Below are 25251 nucleotides of genomic sequence, written 5' to 3' on the forward strand. Positions count from 1 at the left end.
CTGAGCTCAGTCTTATTGTTTCTCCTCTGTATGTGACTTCTTGTTTTTCACGAGCTGCTCTCAGGATTCTTTGCTTGTCTTTGGTTTTGGTGAGTGTGATTATGATATGCCTTGCTGATTTTCTTTTGGGGTTTATCCTATATGGGGTTTGTTGAACTTCTTGGACGGCCAGCTTTTCATCTTTCATGATATTGGGCAAGGGTTCTGTCAGCAGTTCTTCAATGATCTTCTCTGTGTTTTCTGTTTTCTCCTCTTGTTCTGGAACTCTGATCGCTCGAAAATTTTTGCTTTTGATTGTATCCCACATAATTCCCACGGTCTCTTCATTTTTATTCTTTCTTTTTTCTGAGTTTTCCTCAAACAGAGTTGTGTCCAAGTTTTTGTCTTCAATTTCACTGATCCTCTCTTCCACCGTTTCAGACCTGCTCCTCAGCCCTTCTATGACACTGTCCATTTCTGAAATCTTGTTTATCTTTTGGATTTCTAATTGTCGTTTTTGTATGATTTCTAGTTGTGAATTTATTTTGGCATTTTGTTCCTCAGTATTTTCCTGAATTCTTCCATTTTTTTGTCTGTATTTTCCATGAATTTGTCTATTTTTTCCTCATTTTTGTCTGCTTTTTGCTTCAACTTTTGAATAATTCTGATTATTAGAGATTTGAATTCTTTATCAGGTAGTTCTAGTGCCTTTTTTCTACTGGAAAGTCATCTGGTGTTTTATTTTGGATGCCTATTGGAACCATCCTGTCCTGTTTTTGTAAATGTTTCTATACTGTCTTCTGTCCTCAGAGCATTCAGTAGTTATTTTTCTTGTTTATTGATTGTTGATTTGTTTGTTTCTTCCTGTTTTTTTGTTTTATTTGGCTATGTCTGAGTAGGCGGGTTGTGTGTTCTTTGTTGTTTGCTCGTCTATAGGCATGATACTTTTCGCCTCCTTCTCCAAGTAGCAGGGTCAGTAGCTCAGATATGGTATAGCAGGGCAGGTCTAGCTGAAGAGGAGTTGCTTGGATCGGTTGTTTGTGGCACTTACTATGGCCACCAGGGTGGGCTGGTAATCAGTGCATGGCAGGTTCTGGTAGGCTGTGTCTGTGCTGCTTGGTGATGCGATGTTATGCGCACGGTACAGGTAGGCAGGATGGAGGGGGAGATTGTGATGTGTGGAGCCAAGATGGGTACAGGAGAGAGGACAGAGAGGAGAGAGGAACAGGACTCAAAAACATACAAACAAACAGAAAAGAGTGCTAGGGGAGCTTGCTGTTGGAGTGGAGAGATGAGAGACTATGAAATGGAGAAAGACAAAAAGGAGAAGAAGGAAGAAAAAGAAAAGAATGAATAAATAAAAATTAGAAAAAAAAAAAGAAGAGCAAAGCTCCCAGGGATCCCACTGGTGTGGTTATGAGGTCTGGGTAAGTTGCTCCCAGGCATTGAAGTACTGCCTGGCTAGAAGGCATAAAGGTGTCACTCAGCACCAGGTACTCAGGGACAGGAAGAGAAGGAAGGTATAGAGAGATGATAAACTGAGTAATAAAGACAAAAAGGGAAAAAGAGGGAAAAAAAAACAAAACAAATTAAAAAAAAAAAGATCAAGAAAACCCCCCAAAAATACATGAAAAAGAAATGCCCTCAGGGAACCCTCTGCGTGTCTGTACAAACTGAGGGGGTAGGTCCCAATCCACACAGTACTGCCCAGCTATAACAGGCTCCCAATTGGAGAAAAGAAAAAGAAAACAAACAAACAATTCAAAACAAACAAGCAAACAAACAAAAGCCCCGGAATCCCACCAGTGTGGCAGCATGGACTGGGAAGCAGTTTCACATTCGAGCGGAGTTTCATAGCCTTTCAGGAAGAAGCAAAGATGACACATGGAGCCATGTATTTGAGAGAAAGGAGGGGGAGGTGGTGAGAGGTAAGTAAGAAATCAGAAGAAGTGGAAAAATGCAAAACCAGCAGCCAACAAATGGCACTCAGTGAGTCAGCCAGTGCTGGCAGGTGGAATCCAAGCAGCTGGTGCTTCCCAGCCAAAAGACTGTGGCCGCAGGAAGCAGAAGAGGCCGAGTGTGTGTGAAGAAGGGTGGGGGGTGGGAAAGTGTATATCGCTGGTTACCGGTTGTTCTGTCTCCTGCTGGAAGCTCTGTGAAGCTGCTTTCTTGTACCCCCTGTTCACTGGTCTCTGATAGGAGTCCAGGATGGTGGATCTGTGCTGCGTTAGCTGATAGGGGACCTCTGCATGTATCTCTCCTTGCTCTCTGTTCTCTGTCAGTTTCTCATTCTATTTGGTGCTTGGCTGAGTTCTTTATCTCTTCATTTGATCCTTAGGGTTTCAGGATTGCTGTTTTCTCTGCTTGGCTTAGTTTTTCGGATCTTTGCTATGGAGGGACGGTGTGGTGTTTCTGCCTAGACTGCCATGTTGCCTGGAAGTCGTGGTTATTTTTTGATAAAAAAATAACTAAAAGAGGATGTTCAGTAATGAGAAAGAGGAGACATATGACATACAGAAGAGTATGTCTCCTCTTTTTCATTATTTATGTATGTCTCAATGGAAACTACAGGTTATCCTGAAGCCTCGATGAAGCCAATAATTTTTACCAATTGTTATTTGGTGATTACAATGATAGGCAATAATAAGTGGGCAGGGAGGGGTTACCTGGACATCAAAATTATTAAATATGATAATTGGGCACAGTTATTGTATTTGACTAAAACAAACAAACATAGACAAAAACTTACCAGTCTTAAACCCAGAACTCTGCAGACACAGAAAGAGCCTCAATTCATCAGATATGTGATTATAAGAATAACCCATCTACTGAAACAGATCTATGATTCTAATTTAAAAAATACAGTAATAATTATGCACATAAAAATTATTTCTTAGTTACTTTTGGGGAGCCATATCAGACTTTTCTCCTGTACCTTTTGTTCTTCACTAAGAAAAGTTACTAGAGTGCCATTTCCTTTGAACTATTGTATATTTTGAAGACAAACGGGAGTGATAGAGAGGAATGGCCAGGCTGCCTGTGTTCAATCAGGGCTTTGGGAATATGTTTGGGTCAGTGGATACCCAACTCCTGTAGTAACAGGGATCTGACAAGAGCTCACTAGTGTGGTCGTCTCTGAGACAATATGGTGGGTCATGATAATCTTCAAGAATGTGGTCCTTGCCCAAGAATGTGTTTGCTACCAACTTAAACGTAAGTGTTGTTCTTCATTTGTGAAAATGATGTAAACCTATACTATAGACTTGGAACCATATCCTCAGGAGAGGGGATGACTTTGTCAAAGAGCATGTGTGTGTATGTGCTTGAAAACTGGGCATTGATGCTCCCAAATATTCTTAATGGAAAGAGCTAGGGCATACACACACACACACGCACACACACACACACACACACACAGAGTCTCACAGCAGACAGAGAAACCTGGGGAAATGAGCTTCTTCCTGGGCTACTGTCGGACCTACAAAGAAACCTCACCCAGGAACTGGGTCTCATTATCACCATGCTCCCCAAACTTCCATCCAGATGGAAAATGATGAACCCTGACTCTCAGAAAGGGGAAATTCTGTACATGGCCTTGCACTGTGCCGTACATAATTAGACAATCAGCACCTTTGAGATATGACTGAAGGGGCTGAGAAAGGGAAGGAATTTTATGGTTTTTGAGGTGATGGAATGGCCAGAACAGATGAGCTCTATAAATTCCTTGAATTCCTTTATAGGAGTCAAATGTTACATTTGGCAGATAAAAGTCATTATCATCAGCCTTCCCCCTGGTGGTGTAGTGGTTAAGAGCTCGGCTGCTAACCAAAAGGTCGACAGTTTGAATCCACCAGGTGCTCGCTGGAAACCCTATGGGACAGTTCTACTCTGTCCTATAGGGTCACTATGAGTTGGAATCAACTCTACGGCAACAGTTTGGTATTTTGATTTTTTTATCAGCCTTCCAAGATATGGTGCTAATGCAAACCTTAGCAAACATCTGATAACACACACTGCCTTTTGATAATACACATCTTACAAAGTAACAAGACCCAGTAATGTTATTTAAAAAATCTATTTTTCTAGGAAATCTTGGCAAGTTCCTAACTTCTAAATACTTGTTATACTGGAATAAGAGTCCAATAAAAAAAAAAAAAAGAACTGAAAATTTTTCTTGGTCTTATCAATAAAATTGTAAATCAAATTTGTTCAAAATGGAGCACTTTTATTTTCAGAAGTGACAAAGTACTCCAGAGAGATTAAAGTCTTCAGCTCAGATAGCAGGCATTAGGGGAAACAACCTGAACTGGTACAGATGTTTCTCCCTTCCCTACTTTGGTTTAAAAACAAATACTGTATTATCTTACACTTGTGGTTAACTATATTTTACATTTTTTCCTTAAGAGGAAACACTAACACAAATTGCTTGCAAGTCTAAATTAAGGACTTCTTACAACATACCTTTAGAACAAAGCAGTAGTCAGTGGGAGCTTTATATTTCATTTTACACTGAATCCCATAGTAAACATTGACATTTTCAAACTGTATAAAACATGCCAGATCTCGAGATGTCTGAAAGAGAAGGAAAAAATGTTAACTGAGATGATGGCTAGTACTTTTCAAGGTTGTTCTTGCTGGCACAGCTGAGCATTACATTTTAGTTGAAAAATTATTGAATTTTATGTAATTTATTTTAAACTTCTACCACACACAGTTTTCTAAAAGCCAAGCCTGTATGTGAAGAGGTAAAAGAGTGCAACCAAGGCAAGACAGCGTGCCACAGGCCCAGAAAGGGAATGAAAAATTATACCACACAGTGATTCCCAGAGTCAGAGCTAACTGACCTTGAGACGTCGTTATTGATGCAGCCAAGACAACATGACCAGCTAGTGAGAAATTTCATTTTGGCTTTTGCTGTTGGAAGTCAGTGACAGATTTAGTGATTGAGCATTTACCCCCCCCAAAAAAAACAAAACAAAACAAAAAAAACCCCCCTCAAGACGAAGAATGAAAGGTAAATTTGATTCTCAGTAAATTAGCACACACTTCATGCACTTCTTCCTGATAGGAAAGAGTTCTTTTGTGCTTTCTATTTAGTGCTGGCTGTGTTGCTATGGCAACAGAAATCTCTCCTCCGCGTATAATCTGCACTGTGAAGACTGAAGCCTCGGATCTACATATTTGGTCACACTTCAATTACAAATTTGTTCTAGTACTCTTGTTCTTGGCATTCGATGATTCTTTACCAAGTTAGTGTATAAACAAAAAGGGCAGAATTTCTATACCTTGGTGCACAATTATTCCTTTATATGTGGTTGTACTATTTTTTCCTTTTAAAATATTTTCTCCTGCATTTTCAAGGTCTTAATTGTTTAAATTACAAAAATAAACACACATTTGTTATGTATGTAAAATGTGTTCTTTTTATTATATACATACACATACACCTACCTATCTACATACATACATACATATATGTAGACTCTGGGTCCCACTGCCGTCAAGTAGATTCCCACTCATAGTAACCCTATAGGGTAGAGTAGAACTGCCCCATAGGGTTTCCAAGGAGTGGCTGGTGGATTCGAACAGCTGACCTTTGGTTAGCAGCCATGCTCTTAACCACTATGCCACCAGGGCTTCTTGGTGAAGGTTTACCCAGCAGTCAGGTTCCTATTGAACAATTTTATCACAGATTGTTCAGTGACATTAGTTCCATTCTTCACAAGGCATAAACATTCTCAATACTTCGGTTCTGGTTGTTCCGTTTGGTCATATATTTTTTAATAAAACAGTATAGACATATATATAATAAAAGGGAACACCTTCCTTCACCACACTTTTTCCTAATTCTACTCTTTTCTCCAGGGGTACCATAGTTTACAGTTTGGTAGTACTTCAAATGTTTTTGGTGAACATTTATATACATATGTATGTGTAGACACACACATACACATATACACACACATATATTTAAATGTATATAATTTTTTTAAACACAAATGAGATTTTACTATAAGTATTGTTCCATGCCTTGATCTTTTTCCTTAACATAATGTCTTAAGGTCTTTCTATGTCAGGCCATATGAATGGACACATGACATTCATTTAATGCTTGCATAGCATTTCCTTGTATAGGTGTAACAATTTAACCATTCTGCTATAGATGACTCTTTAGAGTTTTTTTTCCCATCTTTTGGTATATTTTTAAGTATTTGCAATATTGTTTTTAATATCTGTAGTTATTTGTGCAAAAAATATGGTGCATATAAGCAAATACTTTTGTGGGATAGCCTGCCAAATATGGAACTGCCATTTCAAGGAGCAGTTGCTTTTACCTTTGTATAGATCTTGCTAACTTGTCCTCCAATCTGGCTGCACCAGTTTCCACCCCCACCTGTTGTGCCTGTTTTTCTCACCCACCTTCACCAAATTTTGGATAATATCAATATTGTTAACTTTACCAGTCTCATGGGAGGAAATATCTTACTATTTAGTTTATATTTCCCTGATGACTAGTAAGATAGAACAACTTTTAAATCAGTGGCTACTGCTATTTTTTTTTCTTGTGAATTCTCAATTAATAAGCTTTGCCTGTTTTTCTCTAAGTGTGCATATCTTTTTCTTATTTATTTGTTGAAGTCTTTATCTTATGGGTATTCCTAACTTGTTATACATGTTGCAAATGTACCCTCTGACTCTGAAGCTGGTCTTCTTGTTTGGTATTTGTCATAAGAATTAAAACAACTTTAGGTAGTCAAATCTGTTAATCTTCCCTTTATATTTTTGAGTTTTTAGTCTTGCTTAACAAGGCTTTCCCCACCCCCAAATTAAAAAATATTAACCTGTATTTTCTTCTAAGATTTTATGTTCTTTTTAAAAAAGACATTTAATCAATCTAGGATTTAATTTGCAACATGGTATGAGGTAGGAAATGATTTTTTCCAAATAGATATACAATTATTTTAACGCTATTTATTGAATAGCACATTCTTTCCCCATTGCTTTAAAATAATCTCTTTTATTAAATGGTGTTATGGATTGAATTGTGTTGTAAATTCTAACCCCTATGTTGCTGAAAGGAACCCTAGTGGCACAATGGTTAAGCACTGGGCTGCCACCCGAACAGTCAGCGGTTCAAACCCACCAGCCTCTCCGTGGGAGAAAGATGTGGCAGTCTGCTTCTGCAAAGATTTACAGCCTTGGAAACCTATGGGGCAGTTCTGCTCTGTCCTAGAGGGTCGTTATAAGTCGGAATTGACTCGACGGCACACAACAACATGTTGCTGCTGTTAGGTGTCATTGAGTCAGCTCAGACGCATAGTGACCCTATAGGGTCCTGCGCCATCCTCACAGTTGTTGCTGTGGGTGAGCCCATTGTTGCAGCCACTGGATCAATCCATCTTACTGAAGGTCATCTTCTTCGCTGATCTACTTTACCAAGCATGATGTCCTTCTCCAGGGACTGGTCCCTCCTGATAACATGTCCAAAGTAAGTGAGACAAAGTCTCTCCGTCCTCGCTTCTAAGGAACATTCTGGCTGTACTTCTTCCAAGACAGATTTGTTAGCTCTTATGGCCATCGATATTCTTCACCAACACCATAATTCAAAGGCGTCAATTCTTCTTCAGTCTTCCTTACTCATTGTCCAGCTTTTGCATGCATATGAGGCGACTGAAAATACCATGGCTTGGGTCAGGTGCACCTTAGTCCTCAAGGTGGTATCTTTGCTTTTTAACACTTTAAAGAGGTCTTTTGCAGCAGATTTGCCCAATGCAATGCGTCTTTTGATTTCTTAATCGCTGCTTCCATAGGCGTTGATTACGGATCCAAGTAAAATGAAATCCTTGACAACGTCAACATTTTTTCAACTTCAACATTTATTATAATGTTGCTTATTGGTCCAGTTGTGAGGATTTTTGTTTTCTTTATGCTGAGGTGTACTCCATACTAACCCCTACACATGTGGATGTAATCCCATCTGGAAATAGGTTTCTTTGTTATGTTAATGAGGCCATATCAGTGTAGGGTGTGTCTTAAGCCAATCACTTTTGACATATAAAAGGATCAGTTTAAGCGCAGAAGCAAGCAAGGACAGACTGGGGAAGACTGATGCCATATGGATACTTCCAAGGAACCGAGAACAGTTTAAAAAGAGACAAGAACCTTCCGCCAGAGCTAACAGAGAGAGAAAGTCTTCCCCTAGATCTGGTGTCCTGAATTCAGACTTCTAGCCTCCTAAACTGTGAGAAAATAAATTACTGTTTGTTAAAGCCACACACTTAACGATATTTCTGTTATAGCAGCACTAGATAACTAAGACTGATACCTCTCTTAATTTCCCTTATATTAGATGTCTCTCTGTTCTTCTGTATGATTTTAATTACCTTTTTTATTGAACATTTTGGCATCTGGGAGGAGGAGTTCTACCATAATGTCCTTCACAATTTTTTGTCTATTATTGAACAACGTCTCTTTCTCATGAATTTTAGACTTAGTCTGTTAACTTCCATTAAAATGAATCATATTGAAATTTTTATTAGGATTGAATTGAATTTATAGAGGAATTTGGTGAGAAATTATATCTTTTCATCTAGAAACATGGTACATTTCTATTTATTCAGCTCTACTTCACTTCCTTTATTAAACTGTATGTTTTATGTCATAAACGTTTTAAATATTTAAGTTTATTGTTAAGTATTTTTCATTTTTCATTCCTATTATGAATGAGATAAGAACTCAGGCTGCTAACCAAAAGGTCAGCAGTTCAAATCCACCAGCCGCTCCTTGGAAACCCTATGGGGCAGTTCTACTCTGTCCTAGAGGGTCGCTATCAGTCGGAATCGACTTGACAGCAATGGGTAGGTAGTAGTACTATGAATGGGATCTTTTGCATTATATTTTAATTTGCATATTATTTGTGTATAGGAAAACCATTTCTTTTTGGTCATTTATTTGGTCCTAACAGTTTTTCAGTTGAGTGTTTTACACTGTTTGGTAGACAATTGTATGAGTTGTGAACAATAAAAATTTCTGCCTTTTCTTTTCCAATATTTTTCTTGACTTGCTGTCTAGTTTCTCCTCTCAACATTAATGATAGCAGTAAGAAAAAGTATGCCCGTTCAACTCTAATGTGAATATTTCTAATTTGTATCACCATGTGTGTTGTTTGCTATAGGTTTCTTTTTATACCTCACTTCTGTTTAAATGCCAAAGATACAGAAAAATTTCTGAAATTAAAAAAAATTACTTGTGGGTCAACTGTTATGTCCCCAGTGGGACTGGAATGAAGACATACAGTTGGGAATATATCAGTTCTAAGACTGAGAGCAGAGTAAAAGAGGCTATATGGAAGCAGTAGCTGTCCTGGACCAAAAACCACCCATAATGCCCCCTCTACCTTCCAACAGAGGACAACAGAGCCTTACTTCCAGTGCAGGGAGCCCTGGTGGCACAGTGGTTAAGTATGCTTCGCTGCTAACTGAAAGGCTGGTGGTTCAAATCCACCAGCCACTCCATGGGAGAAAGATACGGCAGTCTGCTTCCGTAAAGATTTATAGCCTGGGAAAACCTATGGAATAGTTCCACTCTGTCCTCTATGAGTCAAAATCAACTTGACGGTAATGGGTACTCCTAGTGGGAACAGAACTGGCATTCACCATGACTTCACCTGCACACAAATGTGAGTCAAGTCCTATCAGAGGAAGCCTGCAATTCATGAATGTGCTGTTTGGTGATGCCCTGGATTTGGCAGTGAAGGCAAAACGCTTCAGTTCACCACAGACATAGAAAAGAGACATATCCTTGTTGTCAGTTGCCCTGGAGTAGATTCTGACTCATGGTGATCCCATTTGTGCAGAGTAGAACCGCTCCATAGGGTTTCTAAGGCTGTGACCTTTCAGAAGTAGATCACCAGGCCTATCTTCTGGGTGGGTTCAAACCACCATCTTTCTGGTTAGCAGTGGAGTGCTTAAGCATTTACACCACCCAGGGTGCACAAAAGATGGAAATGCCCCAATCTCTAAGAAGGGTCTTAGAAAAAGCTAATGGTGAAAGAGTTAAATTACATTTCAAAGAAGAACTTAATACATACGTGCAGATTTGAAGCAATAATCCCAAATCATCAAGAAATGTCCAAGACGCTCTGCTAAATTAGGCAGGGAAATGCATATAGTACACCTCTGAGAACAATTTAAATGTTTAGAGTATAAGGGCTAAAATCTCAATGAATATCTTACCAAGAACTAATACCTCCATGATTCCAAATAAAAGAAGTTTTTCTATAATGACTATAGAATGAGAGTATAAATCCACCAAATAAGATACGAAAAGTAACGAAATAATCTCCAGGAAAATGCTTCTGCCATGATTTTGGAAACCTGGTTTTAAAACAGATAAAATTCTGTTTATCTGCAAGAGGGAAATATGGAAAAGCTCAAAAGGATTTAAGTAACTCTGTCCTACTAGCATATTTGTACAAACTTTGTAATAAAATGAATCCTACAGGGAGAGAGTGTGTATTTAAATTGCTACCTGAGGATTTCTTAGTTCCACTTTCATGAAATGCCTTTTTGCTAAAATGTTTTGTTGTTGTTTTTTAAATTCCTTCTCACCTTACTCTTTCCTTTGGGTACATAATAAATCCCAGAAGCCCTTAAAAGAAAATAACGCCTTTTCCAGGATTTCTTTCCATCTTCTTTCAAATAAAGAGCTCCTTCAAGTTCTGGCACAATGACAGACGTCCCACAGAAACTTTCCTGCAATTGAGATTCCAATTACATAAAATACACAAAAGATAAAACATATATTTTTGTTTACATTTAAACAAACTGGAAAACCAGCCTTTAAACTAAAAGTCATTTTTATCCACAACTGTAATTGAATGCTTATGTTTAAGTGATGTGCTATTTGCCATAAAGGGGGAAGAATAACACAGTGGTTAAGACGCCCAGCTTCTGAGATGTCTTCAAGGTTCAAGGCTTCTTGACCACTTATCTCTGTAATCATGGGCAAGTCACTAAGTCTCAGTTTCCTTACTTGCAAAATAGGAATAATAGCCCCAACTTCATTAGGAAGGTTGTGGGAACAATCTCGGTATATTGTAAAAGTAAGCATTTAATAGGTGGCGTAGTGGTTAAGAGCTATGGCTGCTAACCAAAAGGTCAGCAGTTTGAATCCACCAGGCGCCCCTTGGAAACTCTATGGGGCAGTTCTAACCTGTCCTATAGGGTCGCTATAAGTCAGAATGGACTCAACAGCAATGGGTTTTTTTTGGGTTAACACCATTATGGAAACCCTGGTGGCATAGTGGTTAGGAGCTACAGCTGCTATCCAAAAAGGTCGGCAGTTCGAATCCAACAGGCGTTCCTTGGAAATCCTATGGGGCAGTTCTACTCTGTCCTATAGGGTAGCTATGAGTCAGAATTGACTTGACAGCAATGGGTTTTTTTTAGAGGTATTACAATTATGCAGCCCTGGTGGTGCGGTGGTTAAGAGCTATGGCTGCTAACCAAAAGGATGGCAGTTTGAATCCATCAGCTGCTCCTTGGAAACCCTATGGAGCAGTTCTACTCTGTCCTATAAGGTCGTTATGAGTTGGAATCTACTCGACGGCAGTGAGTTTTTTGGTATTACCATTACAGAGTCCCTGGGTGGGTTAATAGCACTCACTCAGCTATTAACCAGAAGGTTAGCTCAGTTAACACAGTTCTACTCTGACACACATGGGGTTGCTATCAGTCAGAATCAAATCAGTGGCATCTGTTTTTGTTTTTAACTGTTGTAACTGTTAGTAGTATAAGTTGGCAAATTGGAAAATTATTACTTTTCTAGTAAGTCTGAAACACCTGGCACTCATCTTAATCTGCAGGATGGGCTGGGAACAGAGCCACGATTTTTAGCATAGTTACTATGTGAAGACTCATCTGGAGTTTCAAAAAATCAACTGTCAAATGAACTGCTGGAACATGCCCCCAAAGTGATAATAACAGTATAGTAATCAACACACTGTGGTCTTGTTACCTCACTGGAGCCCTGTAATAATCCAATGTTGTTGTTGTTGGGTGTCCTCGAGTCGATTTTGACTCATGGCGACCCCATGTGACAGAGTAGAAATGTTCCATAGGGTTTTCTAGGCTGTAATCTTGATGAAAGCAGATCTTTCAACCATGGAACCACCGGGTGGATTCGACCCACCAACCTTTAAGTTTGTAGCCAAGTGCTTAACCATTTGTGCCACTAGGGCTCCTTAATAATTTAATATGATTGGTAATTTTATTGTCACCATTGTGTCTATGAGGAAACTGAGGCTCACAGAGGAGACTTGCCCAATAGCAAACAAACCACAATGGGCAGAGCCACACCTCCTGTCAGGTGCTCTGCCTCCAAATCTCATGCCCTTCCTACCACAACTGGCTGCTGGGAGAGCAATTTATAATTCTCTTTAAAGAAGATATGAAAACCTTTAAGTCTGACTTCTTCAGTGGAGCACTTAGGTAATAAAGTATGTGGAATGTTAGGAGATGAGTTGTATGAAGATTCACGTCTTTTAGTCATGAACTACTATGCCACGTCATGAAAAGCAAAACAGACTGTCTAAAGCCATCTTTTACAACTGACTCAAAGAAATAGCTTAATTATCTAAATAGCTAAATTTTGTGAGAATTTGATTTTAAAATACCAACTTAAAATTCCACTGTGTCTCAGAATTTCTCACTGTTCTCAGAAGCAGATAATCTTAAAATAGATACAGTTAATGTCCTTCTCTTTTCTTCCACTCTGCAAAATTAAGCTTACCTCAAGTAAGGATTCCTTGTTCTTAGCATTCATTTTCTCATTTGTTTCCTTGCCTTCTTTTTTTCCTTTGTTATCCAAGTAAAAATTCTAAATGAAATGTTAAAAGATCAGATCAATAACTGTTTATTACCATGCAAGACACAGCAAGGAATTCACAAGCAGGAAACAAGCGGAAACAAGGAGGAAACCACAGTGCATAGTATCAACTAGCCTTACTGAATGCTTACTGTGGCATCAGAGTCAGAAGCAAAACATTCCCTCCCTCCGACAGTTCACAATCAATTAGAAGATATTAGCAAACAATAGCAAAGGATATGATGGCATTTAATTGTTAAATTCATGGTATAAAATATATGTGCCAAGTGATGGAAGCAGGGAGAGTGTAGTGCACTGGGAAGAGGCTGAGAGCGGAGGGAATGTCAAATTCATCTCCCACCTCTAAGAAGGGAATTACATGATGGATGCCACATAGGAGCCCAGGGTCTTGTGGAACAGATACCCTGTCTTACAAACAGAAGCTTGAAACCTGGGTTTTTATAAATGTTATCAACTCGTTTTTTTGTTTTGTTTTTTTTTAATAGATTTTATATTTTAGAGCAGTTTTAAGTTATAGAAAAATTGTGCAGAAAGTATAGAGGGTTCTCACATACCGCCCCCCCACTGTTTCCCTTATTGTTACATCTTGCATTTGTGTGGTACATTTGTTACAATTGATGAACCAATATTGATACATTATTAGTAACTAAAGTCCACAGTTCACATTAGGGTTCACTCTGTGTTGAACAGTTCTATGGGTTTTGACAAATGCGTAATGTCATTTATCCACCATTACAGTATCCTGCAAAATAGTTTCATTGCCCTAAAAATGTCCTGTGCTTCACCTATTTATCCCTGCCCCTTCTCATTCGACTCTTGGCAACCACTGATCTCCCTGTCTCTATAGTCTTGCCTTTTCCAGAATGTCATAAAGTTGGAGTCATAGTGTAGCTTTTTCAGACTGGCTTCTTTCACTTTGTGATAGGGATTTAAGTTTCCTCATGTCTTTTCATAGCTTGATATCTCACTTCTTTTCATTGCTGAACAATACTTCATTGTATGATGTACCACAGCTTATCTGTTCACCCACTGACGGACATTTTGGTTGCCTCCTATTTTTAGCAATTATGAACAAAGCTGCTATATATATTCATGAATGTGCAGGTTTTTGTGTGGACATATGTTTTCATGGCAACTAATTTTATTTTTTATAAAACACTGTGAGGGTCAACCACAGCACAGAGTTTGCTACTTGGCAATCCTAAGGACAGACAGAAATAGAAAAGGCATTTCTGGAAAGAGAGCCAGTCTAAACAAAGGTAAGAAAAGACCATTATTTCAAAGCACTGTCCAATGGGTGCGTGCTCTTTAAGCTAGCTTTATAGTATCAGTACCGTGTTAATAATGAATATCAGTAAAATGGCTAAAAGTAAACATCAGATGCATAAGTTACCTAAAAATCATGAGTACTCAGGGGATAATTTTTACATAATCAGTACAGCTGAGGGATCCATATACAGTGTGAATGTTATGAGTGATCACTGCCATAGTCTAGTTTTGAGGACTTTCATATGAAAATTTAAGAGTTTTGTAAAATAATACATTAAAAAATGTGTTAAATGTAGAAAACATACCTCAGGAGTACAGTCATTTAAGTTAAGGCACCCACTGAATCTAGGTACAAATGTTTATTTAGACCATAGAAGTGTTTCTCAAAGTGTGATGCTCAGACTGTCTTGATGCTTGATAAAATGCATATTCCTGGGCTCCCAACTTACTGAACTGGAATCTTTGGGGCAAGGCCTGGAAATCTGCATTCTAGTAAGCTCCCTGTATGATATTTGTAGCACACTGAAGTTTGAGAACTGAGCATACTAGATAGAAAGTGAGGAAGCACAGAAAACAACAAATGCTGGCGAGGATGTGGGGAGATTGGAACACTTGTCCATCGCTGGTGGGACTGCAAAATGGTACAACCACTATGGAAAATGGCATGGCACTTCCTCAAAAAGTTAGAAATAGAAATGCCTTATGATCCAGCAATCCCACTCCTAGGTATATACCCTAGAGATCTAATAAAAGAGACACAGGCAGACATACGCACACCTCCATTTACTACAGCATTACAATAGCAAAAAGATGGAAACAACCTAAGTGCCTATCAATGAATGAATGCAAAAACAAAATGTGGTACATACATACAATGGAATATTACACAACTATAAAGAATAATGATGAGTCCTTAAAACATCTTATAATGTGGATGAATCTGGAGGACATTATGCTGAGTAAAATAAATCACAAAAGGACAAATATTGTATGACTGCAATTTTATAAGAAGACAAGAATAGATATAAATACAGAGACCAACGCTCAATGGTGGTTACCAAGAATGGGTGGGGGGAGGGAAAGAGGGACGAGCACTCTCGACACAGTAGACACTTGTTATTTCTGGTGATAGGAAAGGTAGCACTGAATGTGGGTGAAGTGCACACAGACTGACCAAGGTAAATAATGTCATTAAGAAGTCCACGAGAGGGACGGTTTTGGTAAACGATATGACAAAGATAATTTTGCAACAACAGTAACAACAACCAAAATACATGTGTATGGTTACACAAATATGTATACAGGCACATATATGTATGGGTATGAATATGTGGCAGAGCCCGGGTGGCAAAGTGGTTAACAGCTCAGGCTGCTAACCAAAAGGTCGGCAGTTCAAATCCATCAGCTGCTCCTTGAAAATCCTATGGGGGTAGTTCTATTCTGTCCTATAAGGGTTGCTATGAGTCAGAATCAACTTGATGGCACACAACAAAACAAAAACAATGAATATGTGGATACATATGTGTGCACAGACAGATGTATCTACAGGCATATGTACATACAGGTATGTGTGTGCATGCATGTATAACCATATATACAATAAACCACATAGGGGACACAGTTACAGATACTTCTTAGACATAGCCAAACACCTCGCAAGATTGGTTTTCTGAGTTTGAAGGCTTAGGACCATAGGCTTGTGGGACAACTCAGGTAACTGGCATGATATAGTTCCTAAAGTGTATATTCTACATCCCAATGTGGTAAGTAGTGCCTGGGTTCTTAAAAGTTTGCAAGCGGCCATCTAAGATACAACTATTGGTCTCTACTTATCTGGAACAAAAGAGAAAGATGGAAACCAAAGACTCAGAGAGGAAAGTCTACAGAACTAACAGCTGACATGCATCTACCCTGAGACCAGAAAAACTAGATGGTGCTCATCCACCACTCTGGAAGGTTCTGATCAGGACCACAATAGATGGATCCTGACAAAATGGGAGAAAATTGTGGAACGGAACTCACATTCTTAAGAAGTCCAGACTTACTGGACCAGTTGAGACTAGAAGACTCCCTGAGACTATCATCCTAAGATATTCTTTAAATCTTAAACTGAAATTATCCCTTGAGGTCACCTTTTAGCTAAATAACAGATTAGCTCATAAAATAAAGAATATCGCCCCTGAGTAATGAGCTCCTTTAAGGATTATCTATATGAGACTAAATGGTCAAAAAATTGCTCTAAAGCAAAGATGAGAAGGTAAGGGGCAGGGAAATTAGAGTACTGGAAATGGTACAGCCAGAACAGAATGAATGAGATTGACGATACAGTGCGAAAAATATAACCAATATCACTTTGTATAGAAATTGTTAAATGGGACCCTAACTTGCTGTGTAAAATTTCACTTTAAACACAATCAGATATTATTTAAAAAAGAGAAAGGAAAAAAAAAGTTAGGAAGCAAACTGAAGACAAGTAATATTTACAGAATTAGAGTATCTCTTAGAAAAAGAGTGCATAAAAATGGTGATTTGTTAAATAAGGAAAATAAGTCAAGAACAATTCCTTCTATAATTCTTATTGAAAATGATTTTTCTTTTAATACATTTTTCAAGACTTTTTTACTTGTTATTTGAAAGAACAGTGTAATGCGAATTAGTGTGATTATTATGTAAGGAGCCCTGGTGGTGCAATGGTTAAGTGCTCAGCAGCTAACTGAAAGGTTTGCTGTTCAAACCTACCCAGCAGCTCTGCGGAAGAATGACCTGGCAACCTGCTCCCGTAAAGATTACAGCCCAGAAAACCCTATAGGGTCGTTATGAGTTGAAATTGACTGGATGGCACCTAACAACAATTATACAGGATTCAGAAAATTATTTTAATTTTACATGTTTGGCATGAAGACTACTACTTAGAATAAGATATAACATATACTACCTGTGAAAACTCTGCACAAAGGTTTTCCATGCATGCTTTTCATTTAATCCTTATAAAATCAAAGCAAACCCATTGCCACTGAGTCAATTCCAACTCATAGTGACACTATAGGACAGAGTGGACTTGATGGCAATGGGTTTAGTCAAGTGCAAACTATTTGCATCATCCAGGCACCACTACAAAGGTACAGAGGTCATTAAATATTGGGTGTCTTTGGGCCTCCAGTGAACAGTCGGTCTGGCTAGAGTTGGGGATCAGTGCAGCACACCTGAATGAATTAGTGGTACACACTAAGGAAGATCAGACCAGACCATTGCTCCCAATTTTTCTCTTCCTCCCTGGGTCAGAATACATCTATGCCCACTCTCAGGTGACTTAGAGTACCTCCCCCTAGAATTGGTGGAGTTTATTTCCTTGTCCCATTTATGCTGGGTTTGACCACATGACTTGCTTGGGCCAACAGAATGTGGGTGGAAGAGACAGTGTGCTAGTTTTGATCAGAAGACTTGAGAGGCATCACATGTTTCCATTCATTCTCCTGTACACTTGCAATTCAGCATGAGAAGAATAAGTCATGTGTAGCTGCCAGTCCAAGGACAACAAGAGACATGTGGAACCAGAAGAACTAGATGCTGTCCAGCTACTACCAATGACTGCCCTGACAGGGAACACAACAAAGAGTCCTGGATGGAGCAGGAGAAAGGTGGGGTGCAGAACTCAAATTCTAGTAAGAAGACCAGACTTAATGGTCTGACTGAGACTGGAGGAATCCCAGAAAGCATGGCCCCTGGATACTCTATCAGCCCAGAACTAAAACACTTTCTGAGGCCAGCTCTTCAGACAGGGATTGGACCAGACTGTGGGACATAAAGTGATACTCTTGAGGAGTGTGCCTCTTAGCTCAAGTAGGTACAAGAGACTAAACAGGCAGTTTCTGTCCAGAGGTGAAATGGGAAGGCAGAGAGGGTTAGAAGCTGGTTGAATGGACATGGGGAATCAGGGGTAGAATGGAGGAATGTGCTGTCACAATATGGGGAGAGCAATTAGAGTCACATAACAATGTATGTATAAATTTTTGTACGGGAAAAAATTTAAAAAATTTAAAAAAAAACCTGGAAGTTGCACAAAAAAAAAAAAAAGAGAGAGAGAGAGACATGTGGAGCTACCTGAATCTGACTCACATTCTGGAGCCATGGACAGATGATCTGCAGACCCAGGAGAGAGGAAATGTCTGTTGCTGTAAGCCACCAAGATTCTTAGAGTCTATTTCATGCACCAAGGAGCCCTGGTGGCTCAACAGTTAAGCACTTACCTGCTAACTGAAAGGTTGGAAGTTCAAACCCACCCAGCAGCTTCGCAGGAGAAAGACCTGGTGATCTGCTGGCATTAAGATTACAGTCTAGGAAACCCTATGGAGCAGTTCTACTAGACATGTGGTCACTATGAGTCAGAATCGACTTGATGGCACCCAACAACAACAACAACAACATTTCACGCATGAGGAACTGACAAATACACATATCCACACTGGTTGGGGAGAGGATCCAGGGCACCTAAGCCAAGGGCAGACTTTCCTTTAGCATAGTAGCTCATAATGAGGGGCCACAAAGGTGGTTACCGCATGGCTTCCCTCCAATGGGCCTGGCTCTAGATGGTCAAAGACGGACCTTGGCCAGTAGAGGGAGGCTGGAAGGGAATGGAGGAAAGACCCACAGTGGCTCATGCCTGGAACCCTTCTGCACCTGAGGGGAAGAATGCAGTTGTGTTTCTCTTTCTGTTCCTCATTCATGCAACCACAACCACCACCAAATTTCAGTTAAGGAACAGAACAATCTATGGAATGAAAATTGCTTAAATATTAACAGTGATTCTTACTGAAGAGATTGTGGATGATTTAAATTCCCTTTCTTGTATATTTCTGTATTTTCTAATTTTTTGAAAAATAATAAATTAGTATGTTCAAAGTCAGAAAACGAAGATATCATTAAATAAAGTAACATAGTAATGAGCAAGTAATTATCCTTACATTAATTGATGTTACTAATACCTTCACTGAAAAGCAAATTCTTAAGTCTCCTCCAAAGCCAAACCAAACCCGCTGCCGTCAAGTCGATTCTGACTCTTAGCGAGCCTAACGGACAGAGCAGAACTGCCCCACAGAGTTTCCAAGGAGTGGCTGGTAGATTCAAACTGCCGACGTTTTGGTTAGCAACTGAGCTCTTAACCACTGTGCCACCAGGGTTCCTAGCATAATGTGAATACTGCAATAATTTTCTGTCTCTAGACACAGTCCTCAGTTCTTTTGGCTGCAGCAATGTCTCTGGTCTTTGCACAGTGGAACTACATGTCAGCATAACCGAGAAAAAGAAACTTCAGGTTCCAGCTGACTTCCATTTGAACATCTGTGCTTATTTAGGTAAAGCAGATCACCCTGTGACTACAACTGACTAGAAAACAGACTTCTCAATGACAACCAGGCTGCAAACCAGTTCGAACAGGTTCAGTCATAGCCAAGGAAGCGAAACCAGAACAAACTCGAATTTTTAAAAATTGGGTGATCTGGAACTATAACTGGAACAGGAAAAATTACAGGTCAAAGCCCTGGAGTGGGAGCTTCAGAAGAGGCATAGTGATCCCTTTCAGGAGCCTGATGCATGAGACTGGATTACTGGCAGAATTGTGGAGAGCAACACACATTCAAAGCGGCGCTTTCTCAGCCGCCATCTTTGAGCGACACGTTGCTGTTGCTATGCAACGTGTACACTGCCCTTGTTTTTTCTAAGAGGGACATTAAGCTTCTATCAGGGCTTCGACCCGTAAGTTTTCCAGTTCCGTTTATTGTTCTGGTTCACCCAAATTTAAAAAAACTCAGGTCTGTTCCGGTTTTGCTTCCTTGGTCATGACTGAACTGGGAAGAATCAGCTCAAAGCCGTGCTTTGATCTCAGTTTTCTTATCTGTCAGCTAAGAATAATAATACATCGTTCTTAACCATCTTAGTTGTGAAGATTAAAGGTAATATATGCAAAGCCTCCAGCCTAGCATAGTAAGTATTAAGTAGACAGAAGTAGTTTATTATTATTTTTAGTAATTTTTCTCTTCCTCTGGATCATCATCTGCATTTTATAAAAAAAAGTAACCTTTGTTACAAACTTTGGTGAAAATAAGTTCTTAGGCTTGACGCTTTAGCAAAAATATCAATAATATTCAATATAAGTCAGTTCTCATAAGTATCTTTATCTCTATAAGTTTCTCTTTGCAATCACAGAGGAGAAAGCCCATTAATGCAAAGAAAGCTTTGAAGGATAAGAGGAGAGTAACAAAAATCCAGTCAATTGCTTTTTCCCTTTGTAAATGCCCAGGATTCTGAGAATAGGTTAGATGGAAATATCTCAGCAATGGAAAGATTTCCACTATCTCATGAGAAAGGAAAACAACTCAAGGAAAAATTTAAGGAGCATATCTCAAATGAGATAAATAAAATATTGGTCATCTGATAGAAAAATACTTAAGTGAAATGTATAAATTTTATGCTAAATTTTAGATAAAATGAAAAAAAATATTTTTGAAGGGTGAGGCGACTCAACATGTTTAAAGCCAAGTTCATCATCTTCTGCTCTCAATCTATTTCTTTCCTTCTGCTTCCCACCTCAGTGAATGACACCAGAATCCACCCCATTTCTTAGCCTGAAATCGAATATCACTCTTGTCTTCTACTTCTATGCTTTCCCACTATCACAGCACCCAAATGATCACAATATTCAGAAAAACTCTACTTCCTAAATGTCTCCCAATCCCCTCTAGTCCAACACCATCTCCTCCCTCTGGGCTTCTGCAACAACCTTCTTCATTGTGTAGTCCTTCCTCCCATTCAAGATTCTTAAAGAGCTCCCTGAAATCCTCAGGATAGAGTCCAATCTCCTTAAAAAAGTTTATAATGTCATTTATGATTTTGTTCCTGCTTCACTCCAATTAAATTGAGTTTTGGTAGGAGCATATGATTTGGTTAAAAACAACTGAATCATAACAAAATCACAGCAGAAACAAAAGATTGGTTAAAATTTTCCCCAAGTACTTATTTCTCAGATCTTAGTAATCCCTATGCACTGTAGAAGCAATTTGATGTATCTTTAAGCCTTCTGGCCCATTTGTCAGAGTTTTCCAAGTTTTTTCTTTTTTTATTTCTATTTAATTTTTAGCCAATTTTTCTTGTTTGGCATATATTTCTAAAGTTTAGGTTCTGTGTTAAAATATTAGACAGTGAAACATGTATAAATCAACAACCTGATGTCACTGGCCTTTGCTACTACTCCTTGTCCTCACCTCGCCCATGCATGGTCCAGCCATACAAACTATTTCCCATTCTCTAACTGTATCTTTGGCTCTCTTACTTTGGACACATCATCAGTAAAAACCAATACCTAGAAAAAGACATCATGTTTGGTAAAGTAGAGGTTCAGCAAAAAAGGTAAATCCTCAATGAGATGGGTTGACATAATAGCCACCAACAATGAGCTCAAGCATACCAGCAATCATAAAGATGGTGCAGGACCGGGCAATGTTTTGTTCTGTTATACATAAGGTCACCATGAGTCTGAACTGATTCGACAGCAACTACCACCACCACCAAATGCACCTCCTTCTTTTTTCTTGGATTTTGCACATGTTCTCTGCCTAGAATGCTTGCTCCTACTTTCCTCTTCACCTGGCTAATTCCAACTACTTTTTCAGGTTGTACGTAATTTTCTCTTGTGTAACCTTCTCTAACCCCCCTCCTATGTGCTCCCATAGCACCTGGCACTTTACCACATCACAGTACTTACCAGATTGGACTCTACTTCCCACTTCCCTTCTGTCTCCTGTTTTCTTTTGTTTCCTCTTCTTGCATTTCAGTCTACTACTTCATGTGGACCATATTTATTTCCTCTACTGATAATACCAACTTCCTAAAATTTTCTTTTGAATCCTGCTCATTAATTTTATAGATGTGTTGTCCTAAAAGTCTTCTAGATACTGTTTCCTTTCAAGTCCTGTTGTATTTTCTCATAAATACTATATTGGCTTTCCTTTTTACTCGTCTTCTATGAAAGGAAGATTGTTCTATAGTCAGTATTTGTCACAAGGCAAAGTAAATAGTTAACTCCACTCTCCATGCATCTATGTAGTAGATTCCCCCGTTATGGGTTAAACTGGATCCTCCAAAAATGTGTGTCAACTTGGCTAGGCCATGATTCCCAGCATTGTGTGACTGTCCACCATTTTGTCATCTGATGTGATTTTCCTGTGTGTTGTAAATCCTACCTCTATGATGCTAATGAGGCAGAATTAGAGGCAGTTATGTTAATGAGGCAGGACTCAATCTACAAGATTAGGTTGTGTCTTAAGTCAATCTCTTTTGAGATAAAAAAGAGAAAAGCAAGTAGACAGACGTGGGGATCTCATACCATTAAGAAACAAGATCCAGAAGAATACCACGTTCTCTGGATCTGGGGTACCTGTGCTGAGAAGCTCCTCGACTAGGGAAAGATTGATGACAAGGACCTTCCTCCAGAGCCAACAGAGAGAGAAAGCTTCCCCCGGAGTTGGAACTCTGAATTCAGACTTCTAGCCTCCTAAACTATGAGAGAAGAAACTGCTGTTTGTTAAAGTTATCCACTTGTGGTATTTCTGTTATAGCAACACTAGATAACTAAGACACCCCACCCCACTCAGGATTAGGACTGAAGGGTTGGGTTGATTGCCCAACTCCTAGCTTTACTACTCTACTGAGCTGACATCTTCTTCAAAACCAAGTGCCTGACCTTGGGTATGAGAATATAATATAGTAATTGAAAAATGAAAATTCTCAGCATACACCATTACTAGGGCTCTTCTGTTCTGTCAATAGCATTTTCTGCATTGGGGCTTAACCTCAAGAATGGACTATGCCATAATCTCTGTCCTACACCTCTCCCATTTTAAGCCTGGAAGTTATGCTTTAATTATTTTTGCATGTGTCTTTTTCTCTAGCTGGGTTATAAATTCCTTGAGGGCAAAAATTATCTTAATATTTGTATATTCCATAGATAGCACAATGTCATGCACGTAACAGATACTCCATGGTTCAGCAGTAGAATTCTCGCCTTCCATGTGGGAGACCCAAGTTTGATTCCCGATCAATGCAACTCATGCGTAGCCAGCACCAGTCTGTCGGGAAGCTTGCGTGGTCTATGATGCTGAACAGGCTTCAGTGGAGCTTCCAGATTAAGATGGATTAGAAAGAAACTCATGGCGATCTACTTCTGAAACTCAGCCAATGAAAACCCTATGGAACACAATGGTCCAATCTACAATTAATCACAGGGATGGTGCAGGACCAGGTAGCATTTTGTTCCATGCATGAGGTCACCATGAGTTGGGGACCAACTCAATGACAGCCAACAACAAAAAAGACAAGTTAATGTTTGTTCAGTGAATTCCACTAAAGAGTCCGCATACATGTCAACATTGGAAAGACATTCAGTATTTTGAAACCTTCTGTGGAGACTCAACTGAATAAATTCTTTAGAATTTCAGCCTTTCCTGGAGGCGGGGCCAAGATAGCAGAGTAGTCAGACGGCTTCCTATATCCCTCTTACAACAAAGACCTGGAAAAACAAGTGATTTGATTGTATATGAATATCTAGGAGCCCTGAACAAGGCAAAGTCGAGGAATCGGACTGAGTGGCGAGGGGAGAGGGAGGCGGTTCAGAAGAAGGGAGGAATGCCAGACCGGTGATGGGAGCCACAGCTCTTCAGTCCCGAAGGGCTCCGGGTGTGCAGCGAAGCAGGCAAACAGCTCCGCGCGCGTGCTCGGGAGGCAGTTTCCACATCGACAGAGATGCGGCAGCAGAGATTCTGCTTGGACACTCTGAACCACTGAAAAGCAGCTCCCAAGTGGCTAAAGATAAGTACATGCATGTGGCCTTTCACAGGGATTTAAAAAAAAAAGCCCATTTGGGAAAAATCTCTCTCCCTTTTACCTCCTCCCTCCCCGCTCTGCACCGGTCAGGCCTTCCAAAGTCTCTGAGTCCCCTGGGCCAGAAGTAGATCCCAAAAGGTGCCCTGACCCATTCTCCTGGCCTTGGAGAGGGAACAAATAAGCTACTGGCTCCCCTAAGCCAGAAACTTGGGGTCGGCACAGCTCCTTTGCTAGGCACAAGCATAAGGGGTCCGCAGACTTTGAGTGCTTTCGACCCCTGTATAGACTTGTGTGGACCCATCTCAAGAGCATAAGCCCTCACTACCACAGTACAACAGGGTAAACAACTGAAGTCTAACTTCAACTGTTTCAGCTGTGAAGTGGCAGAATTGTGACCCTTGACAAAGCCCTGCCCTTTAAGCAGGCAACTTTACTGGTCCGCACCAGGGGCTTGAGGACTGGTGGCTCCGCCCATGCCACCTAGTCATCTGCTACAGGCGTCCAAGAATAAGTGGTGCCCCCAAGTCTTTACAGCCAATGGAGTAGGGTGCTCATAGTCTGGCTGCAAAACTCACCTACCTACTCGCCGTAGGGAATAGGGACACGCTTTCCTTTTGGACACTCAGGGGCAGCCATCAGCCCCCTGCCTTGCTCAGTGTGTGACCCCTTACTGCAGCCAGATACCTGTGCCTACACCAATCACCCATGCCTCTCTAAGACTGTAGGTGAAAGCCAGCACCACACACTTGGTGACCGACTGCCTGGACACCTGAGCTGAACCCATACAGGAAAATTTAACGGACTCCTGTGTGCACATACTTAGTTACAGAACTAAGTACCTGGTGACAGGATGCTAGAGCTTTAAAGTTGCCAATAAGCAAACTAATGCACATGAGTATCCTATTTGGGCATATCAAAACAAAACAAAACAAGAAGCTAGGACACACTAAACAAATATAAAATAAAATCATAATAACTTACTAATGGCTCAGAGACAACAGTAAATATCAAATTACAGAATGAGGCAGTCCATGAAGGCTTCAGCAAGCTCCCAAAATAAAGAATCAATAAATTCTCCGGAGGAAGAGAATTTCTTGGAATTACCAGAGGCAGAATACAAAAGATTAACATACAGAACTCTTCTAGAAATTAGAAAGGAAATTTTACAGAATGCAGAAATAGCCAGGGAATACACAGACAAAGTAGTAGCGGAACTTAAATAAGTTATTCAAGAACATAATG

General features: G+C 39.7%; 1 protein-coding gene across 5 annotated transcripts in view; it reads right to left on the minus strand.

Annotated features, from left to right (window-relative positions):
• APBB1IP (amyloid beta precursor protein binding family B member 1 interacting protein) overlaps positions 1 to 25251 on the minus strand; it is a 165694-nt gene that overhangs the window by 36144 nt on the left and 104299 nt on the right. For all 5 annotated transcript variants that reach the window (XM_023735014.1, XM_023735011.1, XM_023735013.1 and 2 more), the window contains 3 exons: positions 12772 to 12858; positions 10590 to 10733; positions 4441 to 4551 (listed from right to left, as the gene is read on the minus strand). In XM_023735014.1, the coding sequence (XP_023590782.1) occupies positions 4441 to 4551; positions 10590 to 10733; positions 12772 to 12858 (342 nt within the window). The remainder of the gene's footprint in view (positions 1 to 4440; positions 4552 to 10589; positions 10734 to 12771; positions 12859 to 25251) is intronic.

This window comes from Trichechus manatus, unplaced genomic scaffold, assembly GCF_000243295.1.
Source record: "Trichechus manatus latirostris isolate Lorelei unplaced genomic scaffold, TriManLat1.0 scaffold00075, whole genome shotgun sequence".
Taxonomy (NCBI): Eukaryota; Metazoa; Chordata; class Mammalia; order Sirenia; family Trichechidae; genus Trichechus; species Trichechus manatus.